Source organism: Sapajus apella, unplaced genomic scaffold (assembly GCF_009761245.1).
Source record: "Sapajus apella isolate SASKATOON/1434 unplaced genomic scaffold, GSC_monkey_1.0 scaffold89, whole genome shotgun sequence".
NCBI lineage: Eukaryota > Metazoa > Chordata > Mammalia > Primates > Cebidae > Sapajus > Sapajus apella.
Window position 1 is genome coordinate 4,891,683 of NW_022437029.1, and position 25,795 is coordinate 4,917,477.

General features: G+C 42.1%; 1 protein-coding gene and 1 long non-coding RNA gene across 2 annotated transcripts in view; both read right to left on the reverse strand.

Annotated features, from left to right (window-relative positions):
* The window catches only part of RNF149 (ring finger protein 149), a 30,726-nt gene extending 10,013 nt beyond the window's left edge, over nt 1–20,713 (reverse strand). Inside the window, exons 1-4 of the mRNA XM_032255482.1 lie at nt 20,148–20,713; nt 7,036–7,286; nt 5,729–5,797; nt 2,554–2,636 (exon numbers count right to left, since the gene is read on the reverse strand). Of these exons, the coding sequence (XP_032111373.1) occupies nt 2,554–2,636; nt 5,729–5,797; nt 7,036–7,286; nt 20,148–20,607 (863 nt within the window). The 5' untranslated portion in view covers nt 20,608–20,713. The remainder of the gene's footprint in view (nt 1–2,553; nt 2,637–5,728; nt 5,798–7,035; nt 7,287–20,147) is intronic.
* Nucleotides 4,397–5,722, reverse strand: LOC116534793. The gene is made up of 2 exons (XR_004261876.1): nt 5,218–5,722; nt 4,397–4,900 (listed from the first exon to the last, which is right to left on the reverse strand). It is a non-coding gene; the product is annotated as an uncharacterized LOC116534793 (long non-coding RNA).
* Nucleotides 20,714–25,795: the final 5,082 nt, after the last annotated feature.

Genomic DNA, 25,795 nt, shown 5'->3' on the forward strand with positions numbered 1-25,795 from the left:
AAAAAAAAAAAAAAAAAAAAAAAAAAAGTAACAGTACTTGCAGCCAGGTATAGTGGCCGGTGGCTCACGCCTATAATCACAACACTCTGGGAGGCCGAGGTGGGTGGATCACCTGAGGTCAGGAGTTCAAGGCCAGCATAGCCAACATGGTGAAACCTGGTCTCTACTAAAAATACAAAAATTAGCCAGGCTTGTTGGTGGAAACCTCTAATCCCAGCTACTCAGGAGGCTGAGGCAGGAGAATTGCTTGGATCTAGGAGGCAGAGGTTGTAGTGAGCCAAGATCACACCATCACGCTTCAGCCTGGGCAACAAGAGCAAAAAGTCGTCTCAAAAAAAAAGAAAAAAAAACAGTACTTAAGAAACAATTTTTACAAAACATAAAAGGAACATGTTGGCTTTATTGGGAAATTTATTACATAAAGCACAGGAGAAAATAGGAGAAAGTCAAAAGCCCAATAAGGAAACTAGGAAATGTGCATATGAACATGTGTTTGGGGGTCAGATCCAAACTCCAGCTCAGCCACCAGCATGACCTAATGCTGCTCATCTGTGCAGCTTCCCAGGCATCAGTTTTTTTTTTTGTTTTTTTTTTTTGGAGACGGAGTTTCGCTCTTGTTACCCAGGCTGGAGTGCAATGGTGTGATCTTGGCTCACCGCAACCTCTGCCTCCTGGGTTCAAGCAATTCTCCTGCCTCAGCCTCCTGAGTAGTTGGGACTAGAGGCACGCGCCACCGTGCCCAGCTAATTTTTTGTAGTTTTAGGAGACGGGGTTTCACCATGCTGACTAGGATGGTCTCGATCTCTTGACCTCATGATCCACCCGCCTCGGCCTCCCAAAGTGCTGGGATTACAGGCTTGAGCCACCGCGCCCGGCCAGGCATCAGTTTTAAGTCAGAAAGACTAAACCGGCCTGAAGTAAAAATTCTTTTCTCTGCATTAGTAACTTTCTACAGGACATGATTAACTTATACTGATCCAACCCAATTCATTCAGTACCCACTATGCCAATCACATATAAATGTTTGTAGGTTTAAGCCAGCTACCTTTATTCAGGAAACTTTCATTTTGTTACCCTGATACTCATGCCTTTATTTCCTGCACAGAATTATCACTATATTATAAAATACTTGAATATATACTAAAGTACTTTGCAAACAAAGCAAAATGTAATTATATACTGACTTGTGACTTGCTTCTAATAGGTGTGAATTAAAATTCATCAGACTTAAAACATGCAATTTCTATACACAAACTGAACCCTTTAACAAAGCAATTCTTTTTAAAAAGTTATCAATTAAAGTATCCTGTTACTTTTTTTATGGAGACAGTGTCCTGCTGGAGTGCAGTGGCAGAATCTCTGCTCACTGCAAGGTCCACCTCCCATGTTCAAGCAATTCTCATGCCTCAGCCTCCTAAGTAGCTGGGATTACAGGTAGGCACCACCACGCCTGGCTAATTTTTGTATTTTTGTTGTAATAGAGACAGGGTTTCACCATGTTGGCCAGGCTAGTTTCAAACTCCTGGCCTTAAGTGATCTGCTTGCCTTGTCGTCCCAAAATGCTGGGATTACAGGCGTGAGCCACCACACCCAGCCTTTTTTTTTTTTTTAAGAGATGGGGTTTCACCATGTTGGTCAGACTGGTCTCGAACTCCTGATCTCAGGTGATCCACCCGCCTCGGCCTCCCAAAGTGCTAGGATTACAGGCATGAGCCACCACGCCCAGCCTTTTTTTTTTTTTTTTTAAAGTAACTTCCTGCTACTAAAACAAAACCCTCAGTGTAACCCAAATTAAAAAAGAATTTTTTGTTTTAGATGGAGTTTCACTCTGTCACCCAGGCTGGAGTGCAGCAGCATGATCTCGGCTCACTGCAACCTCCGCCTCCCAGATTCAAGCAATTCTCCTGCCTCAGCCACCCAAGCAGCTGGGATTACAGGTGTGCACCACCAAGCACCAGCTAATTTTTGTTATTTTCAGTAGAGATGGGGTTTCACCATATTGACCAGGCTGGTCTTGAACACCTGCGTCAGCATCCCAAAGTGCTAGGATTACAGGTGTGAGCCACCATGTCTGGTTAGATTGATTTTATATTGATTGATTTATATTTTATATTGATTTTAAACAACCTTAGAAGGAACAAAAGCCCAGGGTGCAAATAACAGCAAACTACTGCCCTCCCCAACCCACTTCCTTTAGGCTGTTTCAGGCCCTTTTCCCTGGTCCCTCATTTTTCTTGCTCCCAACACAGCTTACTTTTTGCACTGCTAAAGGTATAATGGAATTCCTAGGATTCTGATAAAGACTTGCTTAGAAGACTAAAAGCCAATCTATGACAAAGATACAAATCTTAATGTCACTTAAGAATCTCCTTAGCCAAAGCAATCTTAAAGAGCCGTGAAGATATTACATTTAAAGTCCAAGCTGCTTTTCTAAAAAGAGAGATCACAGATAACGAGATCTTCATATCATAAAACACAAATAGCTATTTTGTCAGACACCTAAAACTTGTCAAGCAATTTTTTTTAACATTTCAGTAGGTAAAAATAACATACTTGCATGGCAGAATTCTAATAATATCCTTTACTTTAAAATTTTCAATACACACTGCACAATTTTCAGCATCAACATCAATTCCCTGTAAAAAGAGAAGAAAAGTGTTATTATATCCTTGGTACATAGTATATCCCTTGGTAAACTCACTATATCGCGACTAAAACAATGATGAATTACCTTGTGGTACAACTGGTGAAACTAAAATACAAATAACTGTACTTGACATTTACCACTATTAGAGGATTATCCAAATAATATGATTGAAAAGGAAAAAATTTCATTGTCTGCCTAATCAGAAATGAACAGTGTTTAAATACTAATACACTATTCTTATGTGATTACTGTATTTAGAAAGATAGTTAGCCATGTGTATCCCCTGTCAATATGGAAGCAGTAAACATTTTAAATTAATTTATTTATTATTTATTTTTATTTATTTATTGACTGATTGATTGATTGATTGAGACAGGGTTTCACCATGTTGCCCAGACTGGTCTCGAACTCCTGGACTCCAGCAATCCTCCTGCCTCATCCTCCCAAAGTGCTGGGATTACAGGCGTGAGCCACTGCACCAGACTGCATTAGATTTTATATATAGACACTGTTATCAAAGACTATATTAAAATGAACATTTAACAACATTTAAAATTATATGTTTCAATTAAAGTAAATATTATCATTTATCATATGCAGGGCAAGAATGATGAGATAATTTTTAAAGTCTCTAATAATGGTTTGCAAGTTTATACATTACTGTGAATGAATCTACAAGAAAATAAAAATTAGACAACACTAGTCTCTCTAGAATGGAATATGATATAGACTGAAGAAAACACATTTTTTTTGTACAGTTTAAAATGTAAAATTGCAAAAAAAATCTGTGTACAGTTGCTCTTCAACTTACCATAGGTCACATCCTACTGAACCCATTGTAAGCTGAAAATATCATTAGGTTTAAAATGCATTTAATGTACCTAACCTACTGAACATCATGGCTTAGCTTGCCTACCATAAACATGCTCAGAACACTTACATGCCTACACTTGGGCAGAATCATCTAACACAAAGCCTGTTTTTTTGTTTTTTGTTTTTTCATTTATTTATTTTATTGCATTTTAGGTTTTGGGGTACATGTGAAGAACATGCAAGATTGTTGCATAGGTACACACGTGGCAGTGTGATTTGCTGCCTTCCTCCCCATCACCTACATCTGGCATCTCTCCCCTTGCTGTCTCAAAGCCTGTTTTATAATAGGGTGTTGACTATCTCATATAATTTACTGCATACCATACTGAAAGTGAAAAACACAACACCTGAAGTATGGTTTCTACTGGATGTATATTGCTTTTACACTGTCAGAAAGTTGAAAAATTGTTAAGTCAAACCACTGGAAGTTGGGGACCATCTGTATATACCACACAAATCATTTAGGAATCCTCTTAAAAAATATATACCGTAAGGCTGTTTTGCAAGGTAGCCTCTGTTTTTTAACCATTATTTTGACAACTTTCAAGAAACAGTCCCTGTAAGCATATTTTCAAAACTGTTCTATATGAGAAGAGGATAATATCAATTTACTTGTGTTCTCAAAGATTCAATTCAGTAAATTAAACATATACATCTACGTCTTCTCATACTTAAGAGCTGCGATTTCTTGCTAAGGAGGCTAAGAAGGCATGTTCCAAGAGGAACATAAACCACATGCTTGTCAAGTAACTGACTATGCTGAATGCATGCAGAGTTTGCCATAGGCATTAACTGGAAACTCTATCCCTAAGGACCTTCTGAGTGATCTGCAAATCAGACACTAATCTTAAGCCATGAGATATAATCTTTTTTTTCTTACTTTTTCTGTTCAATAAATTTGTATGAAAAGAAAACAATACCTTGCACAAACTATTAAAATTGAACCTGTACTACAAAAGCAATCAGCAAAGGAATGGTAGCCACCAATACAATTCTCAAAGTTCTATTAGTATCAATTTCAAATTAAAAAAATAAATAAATAAAAGGTCTGTAAGTTAATGTGTTATTTTTGCTTTAATCCTTTAAGGTCAAAGAATATACACCTAAGTGCAAGTACTCTTTCTTTCTGAAGGGGAGTAGAGATTGGAGGGTAAAATAGATTTTTTATTTACGGAGATAACACGAAAATCAAAATAGCTGAACCACGTCACAGCAGCAAGTCAACAATTATCAACATTTCACAGAACTATGAAAAGAATAAACACTACGCATTAGCAATAGTTTTCCTTTTAAGGCACCTATCCTCCAAGAATCTGAGCTTCTAGATTCAGGATTTGTCCTATTTCAAAAATGTTTTAAAATTCTGGTGTGATTTTGAAACTTTTTTTTTTTTTTTTTTTTTTTGAGACGGAGTTTCACTCATGTTACCCACGCTGGAGTGCAATGGCGCGATCTCAGCTCACCGCAACCTCCGCCTCCTGGGTTCAGACAATTCTCCTGCCTCAGCCTCCTGAGTAGCTGGGATTACAGGCACGCGCCACCATGCCCAGCTAATTTTTTGTATTTTTAGTAGAGACGGGATTTCACCATGTTGACCAGGATGGTCTCGATCTCTTGACCTCGTGATCCACCCGCCTCGGCCTCCCAAAGTGCTGGGATTACAGGCTTGAGCCACCGCGCCCGGCCGATTTTGAAACTTTTAAGTCTGAGACTGGCCATGTCAAAATGTTTGTTTTTCCAAAAGTAGTTTTAAAAACACCTTTTCTCTCCTTCTCCACAAATGGCAACATTTTCTCCCTGTAACTAAAGGACTCCAGGGAGTGGACACATAGTCTCAGATTTAACAGAAATGAACTGAAGCTATAGTCTCAGATTTAACAGAAATGAACTGAAGCTATTAGCTATCTGGCTCTGACCAGTACCACTTTCTTGGCTGCTGGGAATGTCCAAGCTGTCCAGTGGGGCGGCAACCAACCACTGTGGCTTCTAAAGTGCTTGAAGTGTCATCAGTGAGGAGCTCAATTTTAAATTAAATTTAATTCATTTAAATGCAAACTGCCATAGTGACTAGTGGCTACCATATTAGACAGTGCAGGACTAGGAGGCTCTTCTCAATGGCAAAATATTTCTGCCAATTCTTCTTTAAAATAAACATGTACAGCATATTCTCTAAACCATAAAACAAAAGAAAAAGCATGAAAATATTACCTTTTCTCCATGCTTTATAGTATGAAGTAGAAGCTGGCCAATAACTTTCTTAGTTTCTTTTCTATGGCTCTTGGGTAGGAAAATATTAATAGTTGTTATTGAAAAATTTAAATCACTATTTTTTTCTTAAAAGTCACAAACATAATACACGTAAGCATACAGAAAAAAATTTCATTTAAAAGGCAAAGTCAAATGACTACACTGAAAATAACATTTTAAGGCAAAAACCACAATTACTTTTGCGCCAACTTAATAAAAAAGCTTCAAAACAAAAGCTACTTTAAGTCTTAATAAGCAGAATAGCCACATATAACATTAAGAGCGGCTTGATCAAGAGCACTGATTTTAATTCCATGTCTGAAGAAGAAACCACTTCTTATGTTTAAATATTGGCAAGAAAGTAAGGAGCTGAGGATAGGGGTACCATATGTTCATCTATTCAAGTATCTAAAAGGAAAAGGCCTCTTCCTTATCCTCAAGACAAAATAGTCAACTTTCCACAATGACAGAAATGCGTGGGACATTCTAAAGACCTGCCTTGGGAAGCCACTGACTCTTCAATGGCCCTTCTCTTTGCTGTCACTGAGAGAGATTAACGGCTTTACTGTGGCTCCATGATAGAGACAGAGATGCCCCCCACTTCCTCTCTGCTCCTCACCTTGTCAGAGAATGAGAGCTACCTAAGGATAGGTGCACCCTTAACTCAGGCCTTTTCTTCCTTCTTTTTTTTTTTTTTTGTGACGGAATCTTGCTCTGTCTCCCAGCCTGGAGTGCAATGGTGTGGTCTCGGCTCACTGCAACCTCTGCCTCCCAGGTTCAAGTGATTCTCCTGCCTCAGCCTCCAGAGGAGCTGGGATTACAGGTGCCTGCCACCATGCCCAGCTAACTTTTTTTTGTATTTTTAGTAGAGACAGGGTTTCACCATGTTGGTCAGGCTGGTCTTGAACTCCTGACCTTGTGATCCACCCGCCTTGGCCTCCCAAAGTGCTGGGATTATAGGTGTTAGCCATCACGACTGGCCAATTCAGGCCTTTTCATCACTGCTTTATGTCTGACAAAGGACTAAGAGGGTTCCTGCAGGAACCAAATGTGCAAAAAGTAACCTATATTTAAAACTATCTAATTTCCCATAAAACAAAAAATTTAACATTGTCCAATTAAAAAGTTATATTTAAAAAGTCATGTGAATACTTAAATAATGTAAGCAAAAATAAAGAATATGGTCAAATGTAACTTCTAACAATATACATGGGGCATATTTATGAATTATCTTTTAAAAAGCAAAATTCAGGGTTATACATCATTACCTGACTTCCAATCTGAGAGCCAGTATATAGGAAACGCTGTATATAGTAAAATATTAGCCAGGCTAATGAGATAATCATCATGGTGATGAAGGCAATGGCCACAAACACCACAGACTGACTGCTGATGAACTCCTGTACATGCCGGGTGCCAACCCCTATGGTCATTGTTACTGGAATTCCTTTTTGCACCAGCTCCAGAAGTTCTCTTCCTTTTGGATAGCTAATCATAATGACCACTATATTTCCCGTTCCTGTAGGAAAGAACAAAGAAATCAAATGTGAAGAACACAAAATACAATACAAAGAAGATTATAATAAATATAAGGGTACTATGTTCATCTACATATGTAAATACATTAGAAAAATTCCATGGAAAATGTAAGTTACCAAACCTGGTTCCAAAAGAAACTGATTACATTAGAAGCAGTAGAATAAATCACTAAGAACTATTCCCCCCGCCAAAGCTAGAGCACCGTTCAGTTTTACAGGTGAAGTCTATCACCAAATCTTTAAGGAACAAGTAATACCAATGATATTTGAGTTGTTCCATAGCAGATTAAAAAAAAAACATTTTAAAATTACCTATAAGATAATAAAACCAAATACGGTAATAAACAACCAACAAAAAAACCATACAAGCCAGGCGTGGTAGCTCACACCTGTAATCCCAGCACTTTTGAGAGGCTGAGATAAGAAGATCAATTGAGGCTAGGAACTGGAGACCAGCCTGTATAAGCAAGACCTTGTCTCTATACACAATTTAAAGAGAAAAATAAGTCAGGAGGCTGAGGTAGAGAATTGTTTGAGCCCAGGTGGCTGAGGCTGCAGTGAGCTGGGATTATGCTACTGCACTCTAGCTCGGGTGACAGAGTAAGACTGCATCTCAACAAAAAACAAACACAACACTATACAGACCATTCTACTTATGAGTACTAATATATAATGCCTAAAGCATGTTCACTAAAATCAGGGAGACAATATGAGAATTTCTACTATGATCACCATTATTTAGCATTGCTCTGAAGGCATAAGCAGACATAAGACAAAAATTAAGAGACACAGAAAAGAAGGGCGAAAATAAAAAATTTTACATGAATTTGGCTACAAATTAATGTAATAATCATAAAATATTAATAGGATTCAGAAAGAACTAAAGATATTGCTTCTAAAGTTTACTTAGAAGGAAAATAAGATGATCAGAAAGTTTTAAACAGTGAAAGCTGAACTGGTCTTTATAGATAAAGTAATGAAAACACTGTGGCTGTAGCATATGGAGATGCCCACAGAATAATAAGACAGAATAAAAGTCCAGAAATAGGCCCAAATACACGAAAGAATTTAGTGCATGATAAAAGCAGTATTCCAAATGCATGAGGCAAAATGAATTATTTAAAAAATCACGTGGGCAACTGGGTATCACTGGTGGGGCGGGGAGGAAGCTGAATCAATTTCTCACAACTTACACCAAAATAAATTACAACTAAATCAAATATTTTAACGTGTACACACACACACACACACACACACACACACACACACACACACACACATATATATATATATATATATAAAGAGGAAACATACAATGGCCAGAAGAAACATGGGAATTAAAAAATACACATTGAAGAAAAACTTCTCCAAGTAGATAAAAGCCACCTCAGAGGTTCTTAAAAAAATTTTTTTTAACTATATAAAAATGAAAATTTTCTCCATGAGTAAAAGCAAAACCAAGGTCAAAAGAGCAAATGGTTGGCCAGGCGCGGTGGCTCATGCCTGTAATCTAGCACTTTGGGAGGCTGAGGCAGGTGGATCACCTGAGGTCAGGAGTTCGAGACTAGCCTGGCCAACATGGCGAAACCCCGTCTCTACTAAAAGTAAAAAATTAGCCAGGTGTGGTGGCAGGAGGCTGAGGCAGTAGAATCACTTAAACCTGGGAGGCAGAGGTTGCAGTGACCTGAGAGGGCACCACTGCACTCCAGGGACAGAGTGAGACTCCATCTCAACAAACAAACAAACAAAAAGAGCAAATGGTCAACTTGGAAAAAATAAATGTAACATAACAAAGACAATAAACTAATATCCTTAAAAATAACAGAAAAACATAGAAAATAAAATTAATTTGCATAAAAGAAAATAAAAAGGGCTTTTTGTTTTTATTTTTAAAGAGATGGGGTCTTGCTCTGTCACCCAGGATAGAGTACAGTGGTGGGATCCTAGCTCACTGAAGCCTCAAACTCCTTGGCTCAAGTGATCCTTCTTTAGCCTCCTGAGTAGCTGGGACCACAGGAACACACCACTAAACCCAGCTAATTTTTTTCACTTTTTTGTAGAGATGGGGTCTCACTACGTTGCCGAAGCTAGCCTTGAACTCCTGGCCTCAAGCAACCCTCCCATCTCAACCTCTCATAGTATTAGGATTCTGGCATGAGCCACTCTATGCCTGGCCAAATGGCTATTTTAAATAGCAGCTTTAGGCTGGGTGTGGTAGCTCAAACCTGTAATCCCAGTACTTTCAGAGGCCAAGGCGGGCGGATCCCCTGAGGTCAGAAGTTTGAGACCAACCTGACCAACATGGTGAAACCCCATCTTTACTAAAAATACAAAAATTAGCCAGATGTGCTGGTGGGTACCTGTAATCCCAACTACTCAGGAGGCTGAGGCAAAAGAATTGCTTGAACCCAGGAGGCAAGAGGCTGCAGTGAGCTGACATTGCGCCACTGCACTCCAGCCTGGGTGACAGAGCGGGACTCTGCCTTAAAATAAAATAAAATAAAATAGCAGCTTTATTGAGATATAATCCACCTACCACAAAATGCACCCTTTTAAAGAGTATAAATCAGTGGTTTTTAGCAGATTCATAAGGCTGTACAACCATCAACACTTTCTAATTCCATGTTTTCATTACCCTAAAAAGAAAGACTGTGTGCACAGGCAGTCACTCCCTGCAAAAGGGATTTTAAACACGTGAAAAATCTTCCTTGGTAACAAATTAAAACACTTCCTGTAAGATTGGTAAAGATCAAAAAGTCTGATACACTATATTGGCAAAAGCAGGCACAAATCAGCACTCTTGCACACCGCTGGGGGAGTGAATAAATTACTACACTCTTCTACGAAAGCCAATGGCATTGGAAAAATTCTAAATGCCCATGCCTCTCTGACCCAGCAATTCTGTGTCCTGGAACTTAATTGTACAGATGTACCCAATGAGGTATCTATAATGCTTTATTGTTGGCTGGGCACAGTGGCTCATGCCTGTAAAGGCTGTAAACTTTGGGAAGCCAAGGCGGGCGGATCAAGAGTTTGAGACCAGCCTGGCCAACATGGCAAAACCCCGTCTCTACTTAAAAGAAACACAAAATTAGCTGGGTGTGGTGGCACATGCCTATAGGTCCAGTTACTTGGGAGTCTGAGGCAGGAGGATCACCTGAGCCTAGGAGGCAGAGGCTGCAGTGAGCTGAGATTGCGCCACTGCACTCCAGCCTGGGCAACAGAACAAGACTCTGGCTCAAAAATAATAATAAAATTAAATAAATATATAAAAAAGATTTATTGCCAGTACTTTTTCCTAAGTTTTTGCTATCACAATCTAAATGTCCATCAAAAGGAAAACGGCTACATAAATTACAGTATGTGTATGAAGGTTGAAGTAGCAGCTCTGTAAGTACTAATAGTACTCAAGACAGAAAACACATATCATATAAAACTGTGTGAATAGCATGCTGTCCAAAAAAAAAAAAAAAAATGAAAACCCAAAGAGCTATATGCTCCTATCAACACATACTACCCTCTGGAAGGCTACCCCAGAGACTGGAGACCATGACTATTTCTGGGGAGAGGCGCTAGGTGATGCAGGATGCAGTCGGGCAGAGGGAGCGGGGTCTTATTTGCACAGTAAGAATTCTGTACCATGTGCACATATTAGCTATTCAAAAAATAACTTTTAGGTGAGATGGCTCATGACTATAATCCCAGCACTTTGGGAGGCCGAGGCAGGTGGATCACTTGAGATTAGGAGTGCAAGACCAGCCTGGCAAACATGGTGAAACCCTGTCTCTACTAAAATTAGCTGGGCATGGTAGCTCACACCTGTAATCCCGGCTACTCAGGAAGCTGAGGCAGAAGAATCACTTGAACTCAGGGGGAGGAGGTTGCAGTGGCCTGAGATCATGCCACTGCACTCCAGCCTGGGCGACAGCAAGACTCTGCCTCAAAACAAAACAAAAAATAACTTTAAAGGGTATATAAAGAATGTTCCCCGACATTACACTAAAACTACATTTAACACTATTTTCTTGTGAAGAGAAATTTAATCTGTAGCAAATCCACTGTGGATCTCAAGCTTTGGGATTTAGTTACTGAAACTCCAGAAGGGCACCCTTCTAAGGTAGACCCTGTGCAGAAGCTGATCCTATGATCTGATGAGCTGTCCTGTCTAAAAGGGTCCCTCAGCAAGAACTGTAGTTTCTGCATCACCCACATAACCAACCATGTCATCACCAGGGGACACAACAAGGAGGAAGGTATTTTCTGCAGTCAGGAAAATAAACAACTAGTAGTTAAGAAGGACGTGTACAGAAACAATTACGATGGTTATACCTGATATAATTATATGGCACTTTGCAAGCTAGAAGTCTTTTCTGTAAACCTGCTTTTATGGAAAATTTCAAGCACATAAAAAGTAGAAAGAATAGGACAAAGAAATCTCATGTTCCTATCTCAGTTAAAAGCTTTACAGAAAAACTAAACTATGCTATGATGACAGCTGAATCAATTTCTGATAGTGATACCACATTCTTTGTGTGATAACAAGGAAGAACACGTTCACATTTATATCTCACCTGAAGCAGGAAAAGGCCACACTATCATTCTACAGCTGAGTGTTCAGAAATCTTAGGGAGTTGCTCAATGTCACATACCACCTGAAAAAACCAGTTCTAAAGTCTGAAGACCCAGGTCCAAGGTAGCGTCCCTTCCCCGCCCCCATTCATAGGATCATAGACTTTGCAGCCAGACAGACCTGGGTGCAAATGTCCCTGTTATCCACTGCCAGGGGGCTGGACAAATCCAAGCTTGCTGAGAATGCTTCTGCAGCTACAAAATGGGGATGAGAATGCCTCTATTTCGGACCAGCACTTCTTCAATAAGCAAGTAGAGTAACAAGGAGCTACAGTACAGAAGTAAGGGGACAATTTTGTTTGGAGTGGAGGGAAATCTCCCCAAGAGGCATACTGGAGCCACACCTCAAAGGAGAGAAAACGTTTACAAAGCAAAGGAAAGGAAGGTTTCTAGACTGCAGACCGGAACAAAATATATTTGGGATGGTGACCAGTCCAGTTTGGCTGGTGACTAAGATACATGCAAAAGTATCTTGAATAAGTGAACGGATGAGTAGGAGACAGAAGATTAACTGAGATTAAAAAGGTTCCTCAACACCTACAATCTCAAGGCTGGGGGTGGGGGAAGGGATACTGCCACAAGTATCAGGACACTCTGCGCAGAAAACACTTGCAGTATCAATCTGAAATTTCTCACCTAGGAAATTAATTCTAGTTCACTGAGTTAAAAGAAATTATTATTTTTTAAAAACTTCCTAGCATTAGCTGGGTGCAGTGGCTAATGCCTATAAACCCAGCACTTTGGGAGGCCAAAATGGGTGGATCGCTTGACCCTAGGAGTTTGAGACCAGCCTGGGCAACATGGCAAAACACTCTCTATTAAAGCAAACAAAAAAATAGCCTGCCTAGAATGCAGGCTAAACAGTTTACTACATTATAATCATAGCAGCAAGACTGCTTCTGGGGATTATTTTAAATTAACAAAACCTGGAATGAAGACCCTGGGATTTGCTTTTCCAGAACATTTCTGGGGACAAACTGGAGGCTGGGCAGTTGGGTAAAAACATCAGGTCAGGGGTCAGTATGTGCACAACCCCATGGGATGCCGGGAACATGCACCTTGCGGGCCCTACTCTCACCTCTGGATGCATCACTGCCTTTCTGGCCAATACTAAAGAGCTAAGCTGCTCAAGTCATTGTGCACAACCCTGCCTTAATTGGCACATGAGACCAAATCACAGCTTATTTCCAAAATAAATGGCTGCATTTCTTCACAGAAACTCAAAGACTTGGGATGACAGAGAAAAAGCCCTTAAAGGTTATCATTTCCTTCCTCAGGCCTTAAAGTTGTTACCAATATTGCTTGACTAAAAAGTCACCTATATAATCCCTCTTCCCCAAAAAACGTATACACCTCAGCATTAGACAGGAAAATTTCTTGAATGCAATTCCTGTTTTATTTTTGTTTTACATGTAGCACAATATCTTTGCACATAGTATATAATCATAAATCTACTTGTTGAACAACAATAAATACCAAATATAGGTTTTTGGATTTTTTTTTGAGACAGGGTCTCACTCTGTTGCCAAGGTTGGAGTACAGCTACACAATTACAGCTCACTGCAGCCTTGACCTCCCAGGCTCAGGCGATCCTCCCATCTCAGCCTCTCTAGTAGCTGGGACCACACCACCACAGCCAGCTAATTTTTACTTTTGTATTTTTTGTAGAGACGGGGGTTTCACCATGTTGCCCAGGGTGGTCTCAAGCAATCCGCCTGCCTCAGACTCCCAAAGTGCTGAGATTACAGGTATATACCATGACGTCCCACCTCAAAGATAGTATTTTTAACAAACCAAATTACCCGTAACATAATTTAATATTCTTCTGTGCAAAAAGTAAAGTTGTGTTACTTCTGCTTCCTTTCGAATTTCTGTGTTCCTCTTATCACCCTGTCAAAATAATAATTAAAAAAAGGAAAAAAGTTCTGATTTCGCCAACAGCTTTAAAATTCTTCTGGATGACATGTCTAGTGTACTATTTCTCCTCCCAAGAAAACTATTTAAAGTAGATTTCAACATTCTCTTGAAGGAGATGGGAGCTACTGAAACATTTAAAGTAATGGATTAGATTTCTGTTCTAGAAAACTAATTCAGGCAGCAAGAAATCACATTTTAAAGTTCCAGAAAGAGAATATCATAAACTTTCAGGTTTTCTTTTTCCCAATAACTTAACTGCAAAACTCTACTTTTTTCCCCCTCCTCTCAGAAGAATTTCTGGCCAAATCTTTAAGGTTCAGCATAAACTCAACTTCAGGCTTTTCAGCACCATCTGCCTCTTAGATACCTCTTTTTGCACACCCACTATAATTTATTTATAGGTCTCCCTTACTGGACAAGTACTACTTGTTCTTATTAGTTTTTGTAGCCCTAGCATCAAGCAGTGATGGCTCATAAAAAGGCTTCTACATAAATGAGTCAATCTGAAAAACTGGCTCATCTTCTGGTGCTATTATAGTTAAAATGAGCCAATAAGGAGAATCCCCAATAAGGAGATTCCCTAGGTGAATTTGGTGAATTCATCAATATAAATGTAAATATCATGGAAATCTGAAGCCATAATGCAAAACAAACGTTTTTATGGTTGGTTAGGGTGAGTTAGGAGGACCCCAACATAAGTGAAATTCTCTTTTTGGCATAGAATTTTAAATTATGTTTTAGACAATTTGGCTTGCTCAAAAATATTTTGTATTTTTGAATACTATACTAGAATACTGGACAGTGTTACGAACTCTTTTGCAGCTTTCCCAAATGCTTTGCTTTATCTCAGACCTTCAGCCTTTTGCCATATTGCAAAATTCTGCCACCTAGAATGTCCTCTAGTCCACTCACCTCTACCACATACAACATACCTTCCCCATCGACTTTAACTTGTCCTTCAAAACTCAACCTTGGCCAGGGGTGGTGGCTCATGCCTGTAATTCCAGCACTTTGGGAGGCTGAGGTGGAAGGATAGCTTGGGTCCAGGAGTTTGGAAGCAGCTGGGCAACATGGGGAGACCCCATCTCTACGAAACATTTTTTAAAAATTAGGTGTGGCAGCATGCACCTGTAGTCCCAGCTACGCAGAAGGCTAAGGTGGGAGGATTGCTTGATCTTCAAAGGGCAAAGATACAGTGAGTTATGATCGTGCCACTGCACTCCAGCCTGGGCAACAGACTGAGACCCTGTCTCTAAAATAAAACCAAAACCCAAAAACTAACCAAACAAAAAAAACTCAACCTTTCTGGGAAGTGTCCTAGTTAATCTCACCCTCTATGAGGCTATGAGGTGCCACTTCTGTCTTCCTATAGCACCAAAATACATTTTTTTTTTTTTGAGACGGAGTCATGCTCTATCACCCAGGCTGGAGTACTATGGTACAATCTCAGATCACTGCAACCTGCGCCTCCCAGTTTCAGCTATTCTCATGCCTCAGCCTCCTGAGTAGCTGGGACCACAGGCACGTGCCTCGACATCTGGGTAATATTTTTTTATTTTTATTTTTTTTAGTAGAGATGGGGTTTTTGCCACGTTGGCCAGGCTGGTCTCGAACTCCTGATCTCAGGTGATCCGCCTGCCTCAGCCTACCAAAGTGCTGGGATTAGCCAGATGCGGTGGCTCACGCCTATAATCCCAGCACTTTGGGAGGCTGAGGCGGGCAGATCACCTGAGGTCAGAAGTTCAAGACCTGCCTGACCAATATGGTGAAACCCTGTTTAAAAAAATAAATAAATTGGAAAAAAAAAAAAAAAGTGCTGGGATTATAGGCATGAGCCATCAAATACTTTAATTCAAAATACATTTTTAATTCAAATTTAAATTTTTAGATCATTTGTGACAGTGTAGCATTACAGGTAATCAATAATTCATTATTCATTCATAAAAGACTATTTACCCTGCTCTGCAAATAAAAAATGCACATCTCTCAATATGTGAACTCTCTAAAGGTCAGGGATTTTTAAAAAAATTTTTTTATACCTTTAATCAATGGGAGGTATTTCTTACACATCTTTGTAACCTCCTTGTCACCCACTCCAACTCTGGCAGATTCCCGAATATAGCTCCAAGCCTTGCCACTCAGTAAATAATTATTAAAAATGAAAGTGCCAAGATTTCAGCTAAAGGATCAGACTATTTGGGTTTTTTTTGTTTTTTTTTTCTTTTGAGATAGAGTCTTGCTCTGTTGCCCAGGCTACAGTGCAGTGGTGCCATCTCGGCTCACTGCAACCTCCGCCTCCCAGGTTCAAGCCATTCTCCTGCCTCAACCTCCTGAATCGACGAGATTACAGATTTGCGCCACTGTGCCCGACTAACTTTTGTATTTTTAGTAGAGACAGGGTTTCATTATGTTGGTCTTGAACTCCTGACCTCATGATCTGCCCACCTCGGCCCCTCAAAGTGCTGGGATTACAGGCATGAGCCACTGCGCCCAGCTAAGATCAGCCTATTGGTTAACAAACATATGTACGTTAATTTAAAGCCAATATTCTGTACAAGTTTTTTTTGTAATGCTTTGACATTTATTAATTTCCACCTACCTGGGTCAAGCTAACTTTGATACCTTTGCAATATCTGCATTAAATCCCTTTCCTTAGCCAGGTGGGGTGGCTTACGCTCCCAGCAGTGTGAGCGGCCAAGGCAAGCAGATCGCTTGTGCTCAGGAGTTCAAGACCAGCCTGACCAACATGGCAAAACCACATCTCTACAAAAAGTACAAAAACTAACCCGGCCTGGGGGTGTACGCTTGTAGTCCCAGCTACTTGGGAGGTTGAGGTGAGAGGATCACTTGAGCACAGGATGCAGAAGTTTCAATGAGTTGAAATGATGGCACCGCACTCCAGCCTGGGTGACAGAACAAGAACTTGCCTCAAAAAACAACAACAAAAAGCCTTCATGTTTCCTAAGCACCTGTGCATACTAGAATCATATAAGGTTCAAACCATATTGTCTGGAAAGTTCTGTGTATCACTCCAACTAGACCATACACCTCTCAAGGGCAGGCCTGTGTCTCGGGCATTTCTATCCCTGAGTAGGTACAATACTTAGCCCAAAGTGGCTGCTGAGTATGTGTCTGCTAAAGTAAACATAACTGACTGGGCATTAGTAATAGTCCTTACAGTTGTTCTGACAGAAAATGAAAGTCGTAACTTTTTTAGAGCCAGAATAAAATACTGATTTAAATCCAAAAAGCATCTTGTACTGGATTGTAGTAGAGCCAAGTGATAGATTTCAGAAAAACTGGAAAAATTATCCTGAGACTTGAGAACAGACTACCAGTATTAAATTTTATAGGCAGGCCATCTCTACCTGTTTCATAGAAAACCAACGTTACATAGAACAGTGAGAACCACTGAATCAGTGGTTTTTCTGGGCTCTAGTCACACTTGACTAAATACAGAAACCTAAGTCTGAGCTGTCTTCAAGGCTGTCTGTACACAGTCACCTTGTGACTTAATTCCATTCTCAAAAAGTCACAATACATTGTACCATTATACCCAATGGGGCCACATTATGTAAGAGTCTTTTCATTTCTGCAGTCACCACTCAGTGCTGGCCCTTAAGTTCTACTTAGACTAGCCCCGAAGTCTAAGTGGATTGCGTTTCCAGCTTTTGCTCTGTTTAATCGCTCTGTCACACTAATAACCAAACTAATTTCCCTTTAAGGTCAGTGCTTCAAAATGTTGTATGATTTTGTCGGCCCCTCCCCAACTCTTTAAACATCTAGCAATATCTGGAGACATCTTTGATTGTCAGAACTGGAATCTAGTGGGTGGAGGCCAAGGATGCAGCTAAGATACCCTACAATGACAACCACCTACAAGACAACCACCACCCCAACACACAGAGACACACATGGGGTGGGGAGGTGGGGACGGAGAGGAAGAAGAAGGGGCGAGAGAGAGAGAACAAAGAATGATCTGGCCCTAGATGACTGTGTTGTCTCTGGCTAGTCATTTAAACTCCTTGAGTGTCAGTTTTCTCATCTGTATGTACTATATGGTCAAATACCTGCCTTAAAGACTGTTGGGAAAAGTGAGTCACTCTATGCAGAACACTAAGTTGTGTGAGCTGTGTCTGCAGACTGGACACTTCACTATCTTTAAGTTGTTTTGTTGGTCTTTTCTCTCAAACAGAATTATTCTCTCACTAAAAAGACTAGAATGGACACCAATAATGGGAACAGAAGACCCCAAGAAGTGGAGTTCACATGAACATCAGAGGTGTTTTTCTTGGTCTGGATAAATTACATGTCAATAATATAAGCTGAACAAGTGCTACTAGTCTGAAAAGGTGTCTCTTAATGCTATTATAAAAAAATGCAGTAAGCAGATTTGGAAAACTGTAGGCTGATGAACCTGCCATTTGATAAAAAAAAGTCTACATTAAGATGGGTGTATAAGGACCCAGCATCAGAGAATCATGGCAAACTAACCTCTTTTCTTTGACAGAACTACTAAAGTGGGGAACACTACTGACAGGATGTATCTGGAGTGCTATGTCAAATCTGACAAGATCTTTCATGACACTCTTGTGGAAACGCAGCCTGGGTACCATGACAATTAAATAGATCTGTAATCATTGGAATAACCGCACCAAAGGTGGTACCTAGCCCAGTGCCATCACATGGACATCTGCTCTCATTCCCACACCCTCCTTTCTGCTGCAACTGAGGAACTGTCCTTGGACCACCTGTGGCCAAGCCTCCAGTGTTCTGGACCCAGCCTTCTTGCCTTCTGGAAGACTCTAGCAGTTCACTCCCACTCAATTTCAAACACACCCTACCAACTCGGTCCCACCCTCCCGTACTCCCACAGTTTCTGCACATTCCTCTGCCTCTCCCTCAATCGTCTTGAAAGAGTTGTCCTAACAGTCCTGTCTCTCAACTATCCTTCCCATCATGTCACAAAATAGGCAATTTTGAGGTTATTTTTCTGTCCTCAATTTACTGTTAGGTCCTGAACTTGCACTCGGGAAGCCAAAACAGAACAAAAAACAGAAAGTAGGAAAAATGATGCCTGACTTAGTAGCAGTGGAAACTTAAAAAAAATAAATAAATAAAATTAACCACATAAAGCTGAGAATGAGTCAACTAGTTTTGTGTGATGCTTAAAGTGATGTTATCTTACATAACAGAATATGTTAACTCTCTGTGTACCGGTCGTTATTTTATCTGGAACTTAGTTTCAAGGGTATTTTGCAAAATAAGACTTAAACTATGATTACTATCTGAAGATAGGACCTGCTGCCCTGGGGAATGGTATGTGTAGGAAGGGTCACCGGGCAAATAGTAAAGTCTTTTTTTTTTTTCTCTTGAGGTCTTGCTCTGTCGCCCAGGCTGGAGTGCAGTGTGGCAGTCACAGCTCACTACAGTCTCGAAGTGATTTTCCCATCTCAGCCTCCTTAGTACCTGGGACTACAGGCGGGTCTCACCACATCCACGCGATGTTTCAAAATTTTTGTAGAGATGTGGGTCTCACTATGTTGGCCAGGCTGGTCTTACACTCCTGGCCTCAAGCGATCCTCCTGCCTTGGCCTCCCAAAGTGGTAGGATTACAGGCGTGGGCCACTGTGCCCATCAGCAAGGTCTTTTCTTGAATGAATACAGTAATTTTAAAAATTTGATCATAACTCAAGACTCGGTGAATTTGACTGGCAGTAGAGCCAGTGTTATAACCGTAAATTTAGCTAGTCACTAGAAAGCATAGGTCAAGGTTTACTGACTCAATCAGATCTGGATTTTCTGACTCAGAGTTTAGAATATTAAGACATGATTCAAGAAAGTGAAGAAACCAGAGTGCCAGCGAGCCATCACTTCATGTTGGTGAAAGAACAACCCGATCCCGAGGCGCACTGGGGGAAGAGCTCAGATTCCTACCCACCCCTCCAACTTTGGGAAACGGTGAATGGAAAGGGGCCCATGATTAGGAATCATGAGATTCCCCACCTGTTAGAACCACAAGCCTCCTTCTGTGGATTCTAACGTCTTTAGTACTCCCTTCACCCCATCGACCAACGGCGAAGATCACATCTTGTCTACAAACTTGCCTCCCTCCCAACAGCACTAGGGGAGCCGCACAGAGCAAACGAGGGCTTCCCTGAAAGTTCCAACAGCCAGAGGCCCGAGTAGAGCCAGGCCCGCTTCGCGGCCTGCGATTAAGGGCCAAACCTGAAGACCCCGCCATTCGGCTGCCGCACAGTAGACCCCCTCCTGTCTCCGCGCTCTGGCCCGCTCACCCGCGTGGGACATGGGCACGGTGAGGTTCCCGTAGTGCTCCTCGTTGTAGAGGACCACGGCAGAGGCGTTCCTCCGTGCAGCCACCAGTACCTTCTCCTTGAAGGTGCAGCCCCCGCGAGCCACCAGGGCGACCCAGGGCGCAGACCCTCGGCCGTCAGGCGCGGGCACGAAGAAGCGCGTGTCCGGCTCGCAACCCTCAAGGTCTCCGCTGGGCGCCCGCGGGACGCCCACCAGGCCCTGAGCGCCCTCCTTGGGCGAGCTGTCGCCGAAGCGGCCGCTCTCCGAGACGCTCCACACCGTCATGTTGGTCTGCGGGTCCACGTACTCGGTGCTCACCACGGCGGAGAACCACTCGAGAGCCCGGCCCCGGGCCCCGGGCGGGCACAGGGCCAGGACGAGCAATGCCAAAGCCAGCGCGCCGCGGGCCCCCACGCCGGCCTCCGGCCCCCGCCACGCCATGGCAGCGCCGCAGAGCTGACTAGGAGGAGTCGGGCTCACGCGCTAGTGAGCCGCAGCAGAGAAAAGCAGACAACCGACGCAAACTGAAGCCCAGGAAGACTTAGGCGGGAGGCAGGGGAGAGGGGGGGTGGGGTGGGGGGGGGAGGGGCCGCTGCGCACGCGCACCTAGCGGAGCGGCCGAAGGGCGTGGCCGGACCTGGCCCCGCCTCCGCCCGACCGGCTGCGTTGTGCGCAGGCGTAGGCGCCGCGGAGCGTCCGACCGCGAGCGGTCGGGGCGTCTGGCGCTCGTGGGCCGAGTCGGGCAGCGCAACCTACACCACAGTTTGCGCTACAGCGGACCCCATGGGGCCAGGGGCCGAGTTTGCGCAATAGGACGTGTAGCATCCCCGAAGTGAGGTGAAGTAACTCCAGAGAAACGGGAAGCTTCCCCGAAAGCAGGTGTGGGACCGTGGTTCTGTAAAATCGCTGAAACAGATGTTTGTGGAGAGTTTACTGTGCAAGGCACATGGCAGAAGCCTTGTCTAAATAGTTTGAAAGTTAATTAGCCGAGCCTGGTGGCGCCCACCTATAGTTGCCACTCCGAAGACTGAGATGGAGTGATCACCTGAGCCCCGGAAGTCGAGGCTGCAGTGAGCCAGCCTGGGCGTCTGAGTGAGACCCTGTCAATTAAAAAAAAAATCCAAGTACATTTTATGTTTTAAAAAATCCAAAGCTACGCACACATTATCCAATTGCCTTTTGCTACCAATATTGTGATGCTAATTGATTCCTTCTAGCTTCTCTTAAGTATATTTACAACAGCCTTTTGTTATAGTATTATAAAATCTGTAATTTTGAAATAAACAGAGGCATACAGCATAAGTGTTTATTTAGGTAGTCTGATGTCTACTACTGATGACATACATCGTAAGTGCTCATTTAGGCATTAGACTACCTAAATGAGCACTTAGGTTTTATGTCAACAAAAAAGGGAAAAGGATTTGTTGTTTGGACAAGAATAGCCAGTGATACAGAATCCATGTAAACTGCTTTGAGTACGAAGCCTCCTGGTGTCAGGCAATTCAGAACACTGATTTCTGATTGACTCATCTTCCTGCATTAAGGGTCTATAATTGTAGGAAGTAGGTTGTTGCCACGTGTTTATTTCGTTTTTTTTTTTTTTTTTTTTTTTCTTAAGATGGAGTCTCATGTCACCCAGCCTGGAGTACAGTGGCATGATCTCTGCTCACTGCAATTTCTGCCTCCCAGATTCAAGTGATTCCTCTGCCTCAGGCTCCTGAGTAGCTGGGATTGCAGGCGCGCACCACGACGCCCAGCTAATTTTTGTATTTTTAGTAGAGACAGGGTTTCACCATGTTGGCCAGGCTGTTCTTGAACTCCTGACCACGGCCTCCCAAAGTGCTGGGATTACAGGCCTCAACCAGTGCACCCAGCCTGCACCACATGTTTTTATTGGGCCTTAAACCCTCTCCATTTCCTCTTTGTTACTTTCTTGGACTGCCTCTGTGCTCCAAAATGCAGCCTGACCCCCGACCCATAAATTTTCCATGAAGTTGGATCTCCTCTCCTTTCCCATCAGCAAACTGAATTTTAAAAGGCACAAAAGGCCCCAGGCTTAAATTATTGTGGTGTATGCAGGCTGAAACAGGTTTTAGGAACCCCTCCATCACTACCCTTTATGCTCCAGCAAAACAAATACTGTAGTTCCCAAAAAAACGTGTGTTTGCAGTTTCATGTTAGGTCTTGCAAATTCATTTACTTCCTCCAGTGACCTCCTGCTCCTGGCTCTTGTCCCAGCAAACACTAAGTTAGTCTTCACGTGTTGACTCAAAAGCTATTTTTTCAGTGAAACCTGCCTTGGGTAACAACAGGCAGACTTGGGTGCTCCTCTAGTTTTCCATGTTGCTTGTGTATATTATGTTTGTACATTCATGCTGTACCAGCAATACTGCTTTCCAATGCTTTGGCCTTCTTTTAATGTTGTGAACTTCACAAGGGCTAGGATTGTGTCCTTGCTCTCTTCATGAGCCTACCTGACCTAGCACAATGTTGTATGTGGAATTGATAATTTCTGAAATAAGCAGAATAGCTTTTTTTTTTTTTTTTTTTTTAGATGTAATCTTGCTCTGTCACCCAAGCTGGAGTGCAATGGCACCATCTTAGCTCACTGCAACCTCTGCCTCTTGGGTTCAAGCTAGTCTCCTGCCTCAGCCTCTCGAGTAGCTGGGACTACAGGAGCGTGCCACCACGCCTAGCTAATTTTTGTATTTTTTTTTTTTTTAGTAGATATGGGGTTTCACCATGTTGGCCAGGATGGCCTAGATCTCTTGACCTCGTGATCCGCCCGCCTCAGCCTTCCAAAGTGCTGCGATTACAGGCGTGAGCCACCATGCCCGGCCTTTTTTTTTTTTTTTCTTTCAACTATTCCAGAGTTAGTTCAGTCCTCAGGACTGGTTACAGGCTTGCTGAACAAAGTCTAGCAGGCTAGTAGGAACAGACCTTGCAGCTGTTGAGTTCTTAGGTCCAGCACAGTTTCTTGGTCTTTATTTTTTATTACCAGCTCCAGGCCTCAGTTTTCCCCTGATCCAAACTTGCCACCACTACCTCAAACCTTCAGGACCTTCTTTCCCGACACTGGCTGCCAAGGGTCACCCAGCTTTGTCAATTCCCCTTCCACACTGTCCCAGAAGAATAATAAGTCTTCTCTCTAACTCTTTGGTGGGGGGAGGGAGAGAAAGGGGCAAGAGGTGTCATTATCTTTTCTTTTAATCATTTTATTGTGGAAACTTTCAGATATTTCCAAAAGCAGAGAGACTGGTATAATGAAACTTTATGCACTTGTAACTTAGATTCAGCAATGACCCCTAACCATAATAGGTCTATTGCCTGAAGCACATGGTGAGTCAATACACTGATACACCAGGTTGCAGCAGAGAGAGGTTAAATTGTAGGGGTGCTGAATGAGGAGATGGGAGAAACCTCAAATCCATCTCCCAGAGGAGTTTGGGCCTAGGGTTCTTAAGAGTTTTGGAGTGAGCTAAGGTGTGGAGGTCATTGATTGGTTAAAGAGTGCAGGGTAAAATCATGGGATAGGGAGCTGAAGAAACTGTATTCTGTTCCTCTGTGGGGGTCTTCAGATCGGTTCTTGTCAGCCGTTTCACTGGAATTAGGGATCTCAAAAACATCATACACAATTCTTAAAAAGCCTTCTGACTCTAACATTTAGAAGTCCTATCAATAGGAACAACAGAGCTACAAATGGCCAGTGTCTACTGCCACATGACTTGTAGGTCAAAGTGCAGCCTGATTAATGCTTACCTATAACCATATTTCTATCCAGAATTCCTGTTAACCCTATGAAAGTGGCTTCAGATCAACTCATGGCTAATTTGATTTAAAGTATATACCTGGCCACTTCCTGTCTCCTCCAATGGATTATTTGGAAGGTATGAAATTAAATAATTCAAACTTAAAGTTGTTGGAACTTGAAAGCATTCTGAGCCTTCAGAGGAATGTGGCTGTGCAGCCTGAGTCACATGACATGGCAGCTGCAACTTCTGCCCTTTTTCCTGTAAGTAATTGAGAAGGCCAAGCAGCACCAGAGGTAAGACCCCACGCAGATTTTTGCCCTTCTTCACGGACTAGTAAATTAATTAATAAATCCTCCTTGGAATGTAGCAATCTGTAACCAAATGACAATAACATATGCACTGGTCTGTTGTGGAAAATATTGTAATCCTGCTAAAACTTCCCTGTCTCTACCTAAACAAGTAAAACCTTAACTTTTCTGCTTTGGAACACTGACCCTGCTCATTTGGACTCTGTTTCTGGATGACCATCCTCAAGCTTTGCACTTGAATAAACTCTATAAACTATATGTTCTGAATCCCATGATTTAAGGTTGACAAAGGAAATCCCAGATATTATATCATTTTATTTGTAAACATTTTAATATGTACCTTTAAAGCATAGGGACTCTGTAAAAACATAAAAACACAATATTATTGTCACATTAAAAAAATGACCACAGTTCTTTAATATCATTGAATATCCAGTCAGCACACAAATTCCCTCTGATTGACTCCTGAATGTTATTCTACATTTAGTTTGTTTGGATCAAGATTCACACATTGCACCTGGTTGAAATGTCCCTCAAGTTTCCTTTATTTATAGGTTTTTTTCTTTTCAGTTTTTTAAGAAATTGGATGCTTTGTTCTGTATAATTTCCCACATTCTGTATTTGGCTGCTTACATCCTCATGCTGAACACAGTATTACCTATGAGTGTGAACCAGGGTTTTCTTCATAATATGCAAAAACAGCCTCCAATAAAGAAATGCTTTAGGGGGTGAGGCTGATACAGAATGGCACGTGTCATTCACAACCTCCAAATGAAGAATTTTGTGTTCAACAAAATAGTTTGTTGTCTCATTTATTAACCTTGTAATACATGGGGGGAGGAAGATTCTCAGTTTACGATCTCAGCCGTACAAGAATTCTGCAGTTCCTTATTCTTTTGGGAGGTGGTATATTTTGTTGTTGTTTCCGCTGTGTTGCCCAGGCTGGACTGCAGTGGCTATTTACAGGTGCAGCCATAGTGCACTGCAACCTCAAACTCCAGGGCTCAAGCAATTCTCTTGCCGCAGCTTCCTAAGTAGCTGGGACTACAGCTTGCCCACCTTGTTTTTAATAAAAATAAATTGAGGCCAGATGCAGTGGCTCACACCTATAATCCCAGCACTTTGGGAGGCCGAGGCAGGTGGATCACAAGGTCAGGAGTTTGAGACCAGCCTGACCAACATGGTGAAACCCCGTCTCTACTAAAACTACAAAAATTAGCCAGGCACGGTGGTGTGTGCCTGTAATCCCAGCTACTTGGGAGGCTGAGGCATGGGAATCACTTGAACCCTGTAGGCGGAGGTTGCAGTGAGCCGAGATTACGCCACTGCACTCGAGCCTGGGCAACAGAGCGAGACTGTCTCAAAGGAAAAAAAATGGAACTGTGGGATCCATCCTATGCTGGGTGTCTCAGTCAGTATAAGGGTCCCCCAAAAAGGGGTAGGCCCCCATGGGGTCCAGAGGCCAGGGCTGGGGGTTTTGGAAGGGGCTTCCGATCAGCACCCCCGTTGGACACATTGCCAGTCCCACTGTCCATGCACTGCTTCCTGGCCTGTTTTTGGTGGTATGTG